The 14,033-nt window shown below is 45.0% G+C and overlaps 1 protein-coding gene across 4 annotated transcripts in view; it reads right to left on the minus strand.

Moving 5' to 3' along the window:
• Window positions 1-7,075: 7,075 nt before the first annotated feature.
• DNAAF6 (dynein axonemal assembly factor 6) overlaps window positions 7,076-14,033 on the minus strand; it is a 59,522-nt gene continuing 52,564 nt past the window's right edge. For all 4 annotated transcript variants that reach the window (XM_069944260.1, XM_069944258.1, XM_069944261.1 and 1 more), the window contains exons 6-7: window positions 8,613-8,698; window positions 7,076-7,295 (exon numbers count right to left, since the gene is read on the minus strand). In XM_069944260.1, the coding sequence (XP_069800361.1) occupies window positions 7,169-7,295; window positions 8,613-8,698 (213 nt within the window). In that variant the 3' untranslated portion in view covers window positions 7,076-7,168. The remainder of the gene's footprint in view (window positions 7,296-8,612; window positions 8,699-14,033) is intronic.

Consider the following 14,033-nt stretch of genomic DNA (forward strand, 5'->3'; position numbering starts at 1 on the left):
AGTACATCACTGGGAGCTCCTCGCCATTCACGACCTGTGAGAGAATGGCACCTAACCCTGTGTTGGAGGCATCTGTCTGGACCAGAAATTCTTGCCTAAAGTCAGGGGTAACTAGCACAGGTTGTGACAAGTTATTAACAGTGTTTGTCGCCACCAAGGATTCCCTGTCTTTCCAGGATTTGATCAAGTTTATGTGATAAACTTGGAAAGGCTTCCTTCTACCTGGTTGGTGCACCTTGTAGTTTACCTCACTGATCTTTTCTACAATTTCATAGGGACTTTGCCACTTCGCCAAGAATTTACTTTCTACCGTGGGAACAAGTATGAGGACCCGGTCATCTAGGCTGAATGTCCTGATTCTTGCAGAACGATTGTAAATTCTACTTTGACCCTCTTGCGCCCTCTGGAGGTGTTCCTTTACTAGGGGCATTACAGTGGCTATACGGTCCTGCACAGGGGCGTAGCTAAAGGCTGATGGGCCCTGGTGCAAAATTTTAGCTTGGGGCCCCCCATCTCACCCGATCAGGCAAAGTCCTATCTAACGTTATATCCAATTACTCTTATGTGCCACCATGTTCTAATGCACTGTCACTGCCTCCACCTCATGTACTGCACTACTGCCCCTTATAATTAATGGACTGTACTGTGTCATTGTCTAATCATTGTATTCCAATCTTTGACTCTCCAGCTGAAAAACTACAACTCTCATCATGAACTGCCAGTTGGATATGATGGGGGTTGTAGTGCTGCAACCTGAAGAGCCAAATGCTGCAAAACTCCCATAATAAACTATCAGCAGGGCACGATGAAGTTTGAACTTTCGCAACCTGGAGAAGTCACCTGATATCACCTGCAGTCCTATGTAACACCACAGATAACACAGTAATATCTGAGTACAGATAATGTAGTAGTCACCTGCAGTCCTATGTAACACCACAGATAACAGTGATATCTCTGAGTACAAATAATGCAGTAGATGTCACCTGCAGTCCTATGTAACACCACAGATAACACAGTGATATCTCTGAGTACAGATAATGTAGTAGTCACCTGCAGTCCTATGTAACGCCACAGAGAACACAGCGATATCTCTGAGTACAGATAATGTAGTAGTCACCTGTAGTCCTATGTAACGCCACAGACAACACAGTGATATCCCTCTGAGTACAGACAATGTAGTAGTCACCTGCAGTCCTATGTAACAGAACAGATAACACAGTGATATCTCTGAGTACAGATAATGTAGATATAGACCCCCTGTGTAGCCCCCCCACAGTATAGACCCCCTGTGTAGATCCCCCACAGTACAGACCCCCTGTGTAACCCTCTCATAGTATAGACCCCCTGTGTAGCCCCCCTCCCATAGTATAGACCCCTTGTGCAGCCCCCCAGTATAGACCCCTTGTGCAGCCCCCCAGTATAGACCCCTTGTGCAGCCCCCCCCAGTATAGACCCCTTGTGCAGCCCCCCCAGTATAGACCCCTTGTGCAGCCCCCCCCAGGTATAGACCCCTTGTGCAGCCCCCCCAGTATAGACCCCTTGTGCAGCCCTCCCCAGTATAGACCCCTTGTGCAGCCCTCCCCAGTATAGACCCCTTGTGCAGCCCCCCCCAGTATAGACCCCTTGTGCAGCCCCCCCAGTATAGACCCCTTGTGCAGCCCCCCACCCAGTATAGACCCCTTGTGCAGCCCCCCCAGGATAGACCCCTTGTGCAGCCCCCCAGGATAGACCCCTTGTGCAGCCCCCCACCCAGTATAGACCCCTTGTGCAGCCCCCCCCCAGGATAGACCCCTTGTGCAGCCCCCCCCAGGATAGACCCCTTGTGCAGCCCCCCCCCCCAGGACAGACTCCTTGTGCAGCCCCCCCCCCAGGATAGACCCCTTGTGCAGTCCCCCCAGGATAGACCCCTTGTGCAGCCCCCCACACAGTATAGACCCCTTGTGCAGCCCCCCCCCAGTATAGACCCCTTGTGCAGCCCCCCCCCAGGATAGACCCCTTGTGCAGCCCCCCACATCGCAACATTTATGTAAACAATGGAAAAAAATAAAAAAATAAATAAACTCACCTCACCTGGATCCTTGATCTCCCTCAGGCCTGGCAGCTTCTCTTCAGTTCAGTGAGCTTCCGGGATGCCGGCCCTGGCCGGAAGCTCACTGATGCAGGACCGCGGCGCCCGGATTTCTCCTCTCTACTGCACGGCGGCTGACATGTGACGTGATGACGTCACATGTCAGCTGCCGAGGAGAAGTCCCGGCGCCGCGGTCCTGCATCAGTGAGCTTCCGGCCAGGGCCGGCATCCCGGAAGCTCACTGAACTGAAAGAGGTCCGGCGCGGCTATTTAACTGCACGGGGGGCGGGGGGCATATACCCTGCTGCGTGCGGGCCCCCCTAGCGTAGGGGCACGGTCGCCATGGCGACCCCTATAGCTACGCCACTGGTCCTGCATTTGTGCTACATGCTCAATAACACTCTTGTATGGGGTGGACTCTCTTTCCCAGGTCTCTTTTGCAATATCCAACAAACCCCTAGGGTGACGACCATAGACCAACTCGAAGGGAGAGAACCCTGTGGATGCTTGGGGCACTTCCCTAATAGCAAACATCAGGTAAGGTAGTAAGTGATCCCAATCACGACCATCTTTTTCCACTACTTTTTTTAAAATATGTTTCAGGGTTTTATTAAACTTCTCCACTAACCCGTCTGTCTGGGGATGATATACAGAGGTACGTAGGTGTGAGATTTTAAACAGTTTGCATAGATCCTTCATCACCTTTGACATAAACGGGGTACCTTGGTCGGTCAAGATTTCTTTGGGGATCCCCACCCTGGAAAACATATAAAACAACTCACGTGCAATTGTCTTAGATGCAGTGTTTCTTAGGGGCACAGCCTCAGGATAGCGGGTCGCATAGTCTAAGACAATTAAGATGTACTGGTGTCCCCTAGCCGACTTTACAATGGGCCCCACTAAGTCCATTGCAATGCGGTCAAAAGGTACCTCTATGATGGGGAGCGAGACCAAAGGACTGCGACACTGGGGCGCTAAGATGACATGTGGGGCAGGACTCTCAGTACTTTTTAATGACATCATAAAACGCAGGCCAATAAAACCTCTGGAGGACTCTCTCCTGCGTTTTGTCAGTCCCCAAGTGTCCCCCAAGAACATGATTATGGGCCATGTCCAATACCTAACGCCGGTACGGCTTAGGAACCAGAAGCTGTTCCACAACCTCGTCATTAATCTTAGCGACTCTATAGAAGAGATTGTTAGTCACAGAAAAATGTGGAAATCTTTTTTCAACATCTGGTTCCTGAGGTACCCCATTTATAACCGCAACCTGCTCTCTCGCATTTTTGAGAGTGGGGTCCTGCACCTGTGCAGTACCAAAATTATCCCTAGACACCTCTAAGTCTGGAACATTCTGCTCAGTGGGAGGAGCCTCTTCCTCACCAGCCAGGACCTGCAAAGGAAAAGCATAATTTTCATCCTGTACATTTCTATCATTTACCGTGAGTAACTCAATAGACTTAGGGGTATCCTCACTCCTTTCAGGGGATTTTCTTTTTCCCCATAGAGCCCAGAACAATGCAAAATAACGCCCCAATATCACATTATACATAAGGTTTTTAACCACACCCACTTCATATTGTACAGCGCCTAGTTCAGTCCCGACATTAGCCAGCACAATAGGGTACACTTTTGTATCACCATGTATGCACACCACACTCATATGTTTGTTTGAGTCCAGCAACGCCTTAACAGGAAAGTCATTTGACTGTAATGTTGCAGACTTGCGGTTCAGTCTCTAGTCTAAGGACTGCAACACATGACTGTTCCGCAAATAGCGACTGACGCCGCCTAGCGTCACACTCCATGGGCTCACTGGTAAGAGGGCAATGGGCAGAGATATGTCCCGTCTCATGGCACCTCCAGCACTGGATAGGGCCTGGTCTCCTTGGCAGGGAGTCCTTTTTAGGGCCACCCAGCCACCTGGGACCATCACCAGTCTTTTGCCCCTGAGCGCTCTTCCCTCTATCAGCACCCCTCCACACTCCCCCCAATAGATGGAAGTCTCTTACCAGCTGACGGCACAGATCTGGCACTCCGGGGAGGTGAAGGTGCTGCAGGAACATCACGGAGGTAGTCCTCAGTCGCCTGGAACCTCTCCACAAGGTTCACAAGTTCATCGGCATTCTTAGGGTCACCTTGTCCCACCAAGCGTTGCAGATCAGCAGGAAGTGCTCGAAGGTAGCGATCCATCATGACCCTCTCTAGGATCTGTGCAGGAGTAGAGGTGTCTGGCTCCAACCACTTTCTTGCCAAATGGATCAGATCATACATCTGGGACCTTGCTGACTTGTCCAGACTGTAGCTCCAGTTGCGTACCCTCCGGGCACGGACAGCAGCAGTAACTCCTAGTCGGACAAGTATCTCTGCTCTTAGCTGCGGATAGTCTTTGACCTCTTGCTCACTGAGGTCATAGTAGGCCTTTTGAGGTTCGCCTGTTAAATAGGGAGCAATGACCTCTGCCCACCCAGTGAATGGTTACTTCTCTGGCTCAGCCATACACTCAAATACAGTTAAGTAGGCCTCAACATCGTCATCAGCAGTCATCTTTTCAGCGCGCGCTGCACAGCTCTTCTCACAGAAAAAGTCTCTGGAGCAGCTACGGCCGCTGGTGGTGGATTAGCACCTGCAGGCGCCTCTTGCTTTGCTATCAGGTGCTCAATAAGTTTCAGTTGTTGAGCCATTGCTTGCTGATGTGCAGCCATTGTCTGTTCATGGCGCAGGTTAGCGGCTGTCAGAGCCTGTTGTTGCTGCTGATTAGCCTGCTGATGTGCGGCCAATGCCTGTTCATGGCGCAGGTTAGTGTCTGTCAGAGCTTGTTGTTGCTGCATATTAGCCTGCTGCTGTTGCAGACTCACCTGCAATAACTGCTTCAACATTTCCTCCATGTTGCTTGTCTGTTTTTGGAGTGAAGCAGCAGCCTTCACCCAGGACATAAGCAGCTGTAGCCAAGTTGATGCACACCGTTGCCCCTAGCAACCGTTTTGCCCGCTCCGCAGCACCAATTGTAGAGATCTTCCCGGGGGATGGTGTGTTTGGACACAGTTCACATCAGACTTGGACTTATAGAATAACAGCTTGGCGTTTATTTGCAGCATAAACAGTCCAGCAAACATAAATACAGCAACACCGTGCTTTTAAGAACAAAATAAACAAAAAGGTCTTGCCCGTCTGGGCGCTTACTAACAGTGACACTATAACACAGCGTCTTTCACCTGGATACCGCAGGGTGTATCTTAGCTCCAGCCGTGGCTGCATTCGCAGCTTCCACCAAACACACAGGCTGATCACTCCTGGCTGAGAGCAACCACCTGCAGCTCTGCAGAGCTTTTACCTTTTTCAGGCTCATCAGAGCACACCTGATCACAACACCCAAACTGGATCGGGGGGAGGGAATGGCAAGTCCCACTACCAAAACCTACCTGCCATTCCATGTAAATCCAGGCCCGGTAAAAATAAATAACAACTCAGCAGCATAACACTGCTGAGCAACAGATCCATCCTGGACTTACCATCTCACCGTATGTAGTAACCTAGGTGAGATGTACACCCCCTCGAGCACTTCTCCTGTGACATGTCTACAGTCAGCAGAATTTTTTTTTCAATTGTAGACCAGTGTTATCTTCCTACACAACTACTGATGGCGCCAAGGCTTCTTATGGATCTTTTAAGAAACTAGCTAGATTGGCGGAACTTTAGTTCCCTTTAAGGCCAATATCCTGTGTGCCTGTCTCCCATCCACAATCAGCACAATTGTGTTGATATGGTTCCCAGCTGCAGTTTACTTCTGTTGTGCAGCTTCCCCAAGCTACTAGCTGCGTCTGCAGCGGTAGCTTTACAGCGGGGAAAAAGTAGTTGTCATCAGAGGACGGGAGAGGGGCAACAACTAGTCATTTGGGCGGGGAGCTGCCCGTGACTAGTCAAGGCTCTCTACCTGTCAGGGTGCAGTGCAGGGATTATTGACAGGCAGAGAGACCAGTTAGGGCCCTATTCCACAGGAACGATAATCGGCCGAATCGGCCCGATTCGGCCGATTATCTCTCGGTGGATTAGAGAGAACGATCAGCCGATCGTGTCATCGGATCGTTGATTTAGGGCCAGACCTAAAATCATCGTTCCCCCACCATGCATCTCTACGGTGGAATAGCGGTGCGCGGCGGGCGACCAACGATTTGAGAAGCACAATACATTACCTGCAGGGCTTCTCCTCCGCTCTGTCTTCCTCCCGGGTCCCGCGCGTTCTAGCTTCAGAGTGGCTTGTCAGCTGACGGATCGCTCAGTCAATCACAGGCCGGGACTGCCGCGGCCTGTGATTGGCTGAGTGGCCTGTCAGCGGACAGGCCATTCTGAAGCTAGAGCGCGCAGTATTGGGGAGGAAGACAGAGTGGAGGAGAAGACCTGACAGGTAATGTATGCTGCAAGGGCTGCAAGAACATCGGTAACTATGTCCCTGCAGCCCTCGCTCAACGATCATCGGTCCGTGGAATAGGCCCAGTAAACGAGGGGCGATCTAGCAGATCGGCGCTCGTTCACATCATTGATTGGGCCCTGCTCGGCCCATGGAATAGGGCCTTTAGTGGTCTTTCTTCCTGTCAATCATCCCCGCAGAGCACGATGACAGGCAGAGAGCCATGACTAACTTGACATATCATCAGGCATGTCAAAAGTTATTGACTGCAGTGAGTCTCATTGCTGAGACCCACTGCAATCAGGAAACATAGCCAGGGAGAGCATGGCTGCCTGTTCGCCTGACTTGCCTAAAGTTTTTGTTTTTTTTAAATGACAGTGAATCTGTCTGTGTGCATGGGGGCGGGGCTATGAAATACTGAATAATGAAAACAGCTTGACAGCAAACACAGCTGACAGATTTCTTTCCCATAAGGAATAATAAGAGTGACAAAAATTACATTTGTGTAACTGAAACTTGTATATTGCTAATCAAACCATAATGATACTGTCTATTATTCAAGATTGCAGAAGCTAACGAAGGTGGTTTTTTTGTGTGTGTGTTTTTTACGATTTTTAATAAATATATAATATACATTGGAATTAAAACTTTGACAAACTCTGGTATGAAAACAATGGATTCATGAGGCGTCATTAGAAGTTGATAAAGTCGAGGTCTCTGACCATAGGTAAGGTCACTTCCAGAGTCTCTGTGTCTACTCTGAACTGCGCTTTCCCAGTTTTTTCATTTACTGGATAAGGAAGATGTAATCCCAGTTTACTAAGGAAAGAAAGAAAGCATTAGAAGCCAATAAAAAGTGCATTTTTCACTTGTAATAAAACGATTATTTAACCTTTTCAGGACCAGGCCTTAAAGTCCAGAGCCCATTTTTCAAATCTGACTTGTCTCACTTTATGTGATTATAGCTCTGGGATGCTTTAAAGGAATCCTGTCAGCTGCAATTCATGTTCTAAATTGCTGACACTGTTATATAGCTGTTAGGTCAGGGAGACATATATCCATCTGTTCTTCCATAATGTAGAAAAATGCTTTTATTCTATAGTACAGAGTCTTTCCTGAGCCCCTGAGCTGTAAACTACTCTTTTCTCCCCTTCCCCTATCTGAACCTGCCTGGGACTCTGCCAGGTGTAAATCAAGCAGGAATGGTGAGGGGAGGAGACATTCCACCTTGCAGCAGATCGGGAGTTTAGAAAATCTGACTCTTTGTACCAGAGGATAAAAGCATTTTTCTATATTTTGGAAGCACAGCTGGATATATGAAAGAAATCATGTGTCCCTGAAAGCTATCTAGCAGTGTCAGCAATATGAAACATGAATTACAGCTGACAGATTCTCTGTAACTTAGCCAATCAATTCTGTTTTTTGGTGCCACATTGTTTTCAAGGTTAGTGGAAAATTTTGGCCAATATCCTTACGATTTTTGTGTGAAAAGTGCCCACACTTCACAAAAAAATGGCAACATTTAAAATTCCCTCGGTTTAACTTGCAGGTTAAATCATGTAGGTTAAATCATGTGATCATTTTATTGCCAACTTATTTTTAATTGATCAATTGCAATGTGGGACATAGGGGATTGTGAGTTTTTGTTTTTTCAGTATTTTTCTTGCTTTTACATTTTTTAATGTCCCACTTGGGAACTTAACTGTGCCATTAGCTGATGGTAGGTATCAGCTTCTGTAGCCAGACCAAGGAGGCCTCAAAGAGGCCTCTGGTTGCCCTGGCTACTATTGGGACTCTGCAATCACTTTACAGAGTCCCAATTGAGAAAATTCTTCTGTTAACCCTGCAAGATTCTGCGGTCACACTGACCAAAGCATCTGTATATTTAACAGTTGGATCTAAGTGTGGTTCCAGTCCCAACAGTTGCCCAGGAATCCGGAAACCGGTGCGGATGGCACAGGCATTGCTTGGGAGCCTGTGCCACCCTGTGTACATTAAACAAAGTTGCAGCAGCAAAGTTAATTCGCTGTGCTGTGCCAGAAGGGGGCTAATGTGTGCATCTTAAAATCATATGGGCTGGAATAATTAACTATTTCCCTGTTTGTCATGGATACAATTGTCAGGTGGATTACTTACTATTTTGGAGTTCGAAGGTCTAAGAATTTTCTCCTTATGTCAAGCGATATATCAGAAACTTTTGTATTAGGAAGCTGAATTTTAACCTAGGATAAAATAATGAGAAAAAAAAAGAATGTAATCTGTGGGGTAAAAAAAAAAAATGAAAAACCAAGGAGAAGTTAAAGGGGCCTCTGAGCACCACAAGGTTGCAAATATACTTTTCCTGGTTTGCCAATTATGGTATAATTCCTACAATACTTTTATCTCATTGACACAAGTTTTTAACATCACATAGAGAATTCTTGATAAAATGATATGTTTCCAATATATATTCATGAACACTAGATTATAGTAGTAGGTAGAGATGAGCGAACCGGGTTCGAGTCGATCCGAACCCGAACGTTCGGTATTTGATTAGCTGGGGCTGCTGAACTTGGATAAAGCTCTAAGGTTGTCTGGAAAACATGGATACAGCCAATGATTATATCCATGTTTTCCACATAGCCTTAGGTCTTTATCCAATTTCAGCAGCCACCGCTAATCAAATGCCGAAAGTTCAGGTTCGGATCCACTCGAGCATGCTCAAAGGTCGCTCATCTCTAGTAGTAGGATGTGTGCATCAGCGTTAGTGGCATTGTCAAAGCAGCAACCATGTTCTATTCATGATAAGAAAACTAAATAATTTGTGTCACCCAACTTACTGTAGGCTAATTATAAATTGAAGCTATATAATTGGAAGATACATTAATGTTTGCTATCAATGGAGGAATGTATCATAACTGTATATAAAACATGTACTATTTTATAGTAACACTAAGTTTATTAGTATGTTTCAGTAAAAGTCTTTGGATGGCCAAGACTCCTATTGCTGCTCTGATTTATCATTATTGTATTCTCTCCTCAGCCACTTTTCGTTTTTGCACTTTTGTTTTGTCTTCCTCGTGTTTAAAAGGCCATAGTGCTGGGGGGCGGAGCCTAGCAGTGCTCAGAGCAGGACGCACATCCCTGGAACTCCTGCTTTTCTTACTCTCTGAGCCCAACCCGCTGTCCAGGATCCAAAAAAAAAGACCGGCTGCCACTATCACTGGCTAGGGGGAGCGGCGCTGTACAATTTGAGGCAAAATTCGAGAGTCCCGACCACTGCCTCCGTGTGCGGCCTAAACGGCCCCTGAAGCCGGGGACTACATTTTCGGAGCTCTCCCGCCTGACACAGATCCCAGAGATCACTGCTATACATGTGAACCAACACAGTGGTGACCATACAAAAAATAAATAAATAAATAGAAAGCTCACCTGAAATCCCTTTACTGTCATAAGAGGGATAAATCCAACTGTTCCTCAATTCTCCTCTACATCACAGAAGTCACACAGAAAAAGAAGCTACACTTTTTATTATTTCTCCACTGAAGTTCAAGCAATCCACAGATAATCACTACTTTAATGACACCTAGTGGTTATTTTTTATATTACCTCTACTATATCATTTTTTTTCACAAATTACAGAACAGTGGTTTCTAAGCCGATTACTGCTTCCATTACTGAAAGAATAAACCTAATGTAATTCTACTCTACAGTCTAATGAGCTCCTCAGCACACCTGGACATACCGAATATGGCCAAAGCATTGAAATCTAAAGACAGAGGAAGTGATTTCTTGAATACTCCTAAACGCAATAGACGTCAGCAAAATTTAAACAAACTTTTAAGTTCTAAACTATCCACACCAGCAAGGTACCAACCTTCACAGATAGAAGAAAGTACAGATATGCCAGAAGGCGACTCCGAAGGCGAAGATAATGAACTCTCCTGTGAATTAACGGATCAAAGTGTACTTCAAGTTTTTGGGGCCTTGCTGCGTCAGTGCTTAGACCAAGCTCTGGCACCCTTAAAACAGGGCTTAAAAGATATTAAATCTGATTTAAAGCATCCAGGCAGCAGAGTGGAGCAACTAGAAAAAGTAATCAAGAAGTGATGATCTCCCATGGGGATGCTGTCAGAAACAATATGCTAACCCAACAAGATCATCTAAATGATGCTTTTCTTATGCTCGAAGACCAAGAAAATAGGAGTCGTCGCAAAAATATCAGACTCAGAGGTCTGCCGGAGTCAATTGCCCACGATGCACTCTCCTCCGCCGCTAAAACCCTGTTTGAAGGCCTACTAGGCGATACCAGAGCTGCCTCTATTACAATTGAAAGAATACATAGAGCACTTTGTCCTAAACCAGCAATGGATGATCCACCCAGAGATGTGATTTGCGGCCTACTTAGTTATATAGACACCGCAGCTCTTCTTAAAGCATCCAGAGAAACAGATGAGATCCTATATGATGGCGCCCAAATCCAATTCTGGCATCCAGCACCTTAGCTAAGAGAAGGATCCTAAAACCGTTAACAGATAAACTACGTAAAAGAAGAATCCCATTCCGCTGGCTTTTCCCCTTTGGCATTCTTATAGCTACTAATGGGAGACAGAGAGCGATATGCTGCCCAGCTGATTTGGACACCCTCTGGGAAAAGATCGACCTTTTGAGGTTGACATTCCATCTTGGCTACCGGTTCATCTGCATACTCCGTTCCCGAAATTGCCAACGAAAGGAGAATGGTCTACGACCAAGAAGGCTAAATCTCCCATAAATAGGTGATCCTCGGTCACTTGAACGGTCACGACTCACAAGTATCCCTGTCTTGCAGTCCTTGCTCATTTTCACTAATTGTTTGAATTTATATTTTCTAAAGTTTTGCTGTACCCATATTCTAACTCATTACTTGCATAGTTTGTAAAATTTTAAATTTTAAATTTTTTCAGCTTTACTACTATTAGTCCAGGTTAATACTCTTCAGGTTACCTATTATCCATTGAGAGCTCACAGACAGGCTATGTGCTTACTCTTAATGGAAAATACTTATAATGTGATTTATTCCGTAGAAATTCTCTTAAAGTACTATTGCAGGTACTACAGTTGCATAATCTTTATATTGTTCTTATTGTTTGATTTTTTAGGAACCTTGTTACATGCTTACATTACACCTCACTGAATTGCTCGGTTATGGCATCACTTAATTTTACCTCTTGGAATGTCAGAGGCCTTAATACGCCCCAGAAGCGTAGTCAGATTTTCTCACTACTTAGACAAAGTTCCCCAGATATCTTGTTCTTACAAGAAACCCATTTCAGATCTTCTCATATCCCCAAACTCCACAATTATCCCTATGCACAATGGTTTCACAGCACACACACACGTCCGCATCAAGAGGAGTTAGTATTGCCATACATAGATCAGTCCCACTTCAAGTCTCCTCTACCTTAATTGATTCAGCCGCCAGATACATATTTATTAAAGGATCTCTGAATAATTCTACAGTTACATTAGCTAACATATATGCCCCAAATACAAACCAAGCAGCTTGGTATAGAACAACTTTGGCAGAATTAGCTTCCTTCACTGAAGGTTTATTAATACTTGGAGGAGACTTTAATTGCACACTGGACCCAGAAATCGACACCACTTCCAAAGCCCATACATTGTCACTTAAAGCAAGACGTAGTATACAAAGATCTCTTGCCAATTTACATGTAGTTGATAGCTGGAGACTTCTTAATCCTGTTTCTAAAGACTACACATTCTTTTCCCCAGTTCATGGTACTTATCACAGGATTGACCGTATATATATTACCGATAGATCTCTGCTTGATATTGCATCTGCACGTATAGGTACCATGCCCCGGTGTCTATAAAAATGACAATGCGTAATGCTCCTACAAAAGAATGGACGTGGTCACTCAACGAGACGTTACTGGGCGACCCCTCGCACCTTAAGTTAATAAAAGATAGATTACAGGAATATTTTAGCAATAATGATATTCCGGAAACTCCTGTCCCTATTGTCTGGGAAGCACACAAATCGTATATAAGAGGCGAGCTTATAGCTTTAGGTACAAGAGTTAAAAAACAAAGGGTTGCACGAATATCGACACTAGTTGAAAAGATTACCACATTAGAACGTCAGCGTAAACTACTGTTAAATACGATGTGTTTTACAATGAACAATATCTTGGTATAATGTAAGTCATATATACTACTGACCTCACCATAATAGCGCAACACTATTCACTGTATAAAGTAATTGTAATACTGACATAATATCATATTCTATACTAAGGGGACGTGTATAAGTTGGAAATAGATACATAAGCACTATTCACGATTCCATGACGTATGTAGGGTGGTGATGCCAGTACACAGCACGATAACTATACATCCATAACTAGAAGCAGGTTATGCTGATGCATAGAGAAAGAGTTCTATATTTGTTATGGTCATATATGTGCAGACACACACACTTAATTATAATAAACACACCCACACATGACATTGACCGTGAGTCATGAACCTATATAAATGGTAGTCACCAAGATGGAGGTTGGTTGGATCAGGGCTGTGAGCCCTATGTCACAAGAAGGATCCAGAGCCTTCAAGGAGAAGGTTGTGTCGCATGGGGAATCCATGATGGAAGAGTGAAGGAAGGAATGTCATCCAGGATGCTTGAGTGAAGCAACAGCTGCTTGAAGCTCGTGACGATTTGCGAGAAAAACCCTTCACTTCAAAGGACTCTCATATAAACTATGGACACTAGACACTAAGGACTGTAAGACATTTCTCTGATATTCTTTTCTATTCAATTCTGTAACTTTCACTACTTTTTAAGAAGAAGCAATAAATCTCCATTTTTATAAAGAAACCTCTCTGATGTCATCCTACTGCGGCGAGCCATAAACTACAGGTGCTAATGCCATTTTCTACAACTACATGCTCAGGTCAAAGACGAACTGTTTAAACAACGCATGGAACTTAAAGACTTGTTAAACACACAAGCGGCTAAAGCCTTACTGAGATGCAGATATAAACACTATGCCCATGGTGACAAGGGCTCAAAAGTTATGTCGGCCCTAATAAAACATAAAAAAGAAAAATCGTTTATTTATAAAATAACTGATGAGAACGGACATACAATTAGGGACACTCCCAACATAGCAAAAACTTTTCGCACATTTTATGAAAAACTATACAACATACCTACAGAACCCGCCATGAATCCTAAACTTAAATCACAATTGTTTGATGATTTTTTAAACCAGATTAAACTACCTAGCATATCAGAAGCCGACAAGACCTCACTACTCGCCCCAATCACTTCTGAAGAAGTTTCTGAGGTACTTGCTTCCATTCCAACAGGCAAAAGTCCAGGACCTGATGGACTACCTATTTTATATTATAAAAAACTTGCAGATGTCCTTCTCCCACATTTTACGAAACTATGTAACTGTCTGATGACAGGCGCCAAATTACCGAAACAAATGCTAGAAGCATTTATCACTATTTTTCCGAAGGAAGGGAAAGATCCCACCAAGTGTGGAAGTTACAGACCCATTTCACTAC

Source organism: Dendropsophus ebraccatus, chromosome 10, assembly GCF_027789765.1.
Source record: "Dendropsophus ebraccatus isolate aDenEbr1 chromosome 10, aDenEbr1.pat, whole genome shotgun sequence".
NCBI classification, from domain to species: Eukaryota; Metazoa; Chordata; class Amphibia; order Anura; family Hylidae; genus Dendropsophus; species Dendropsophus ebraccatus.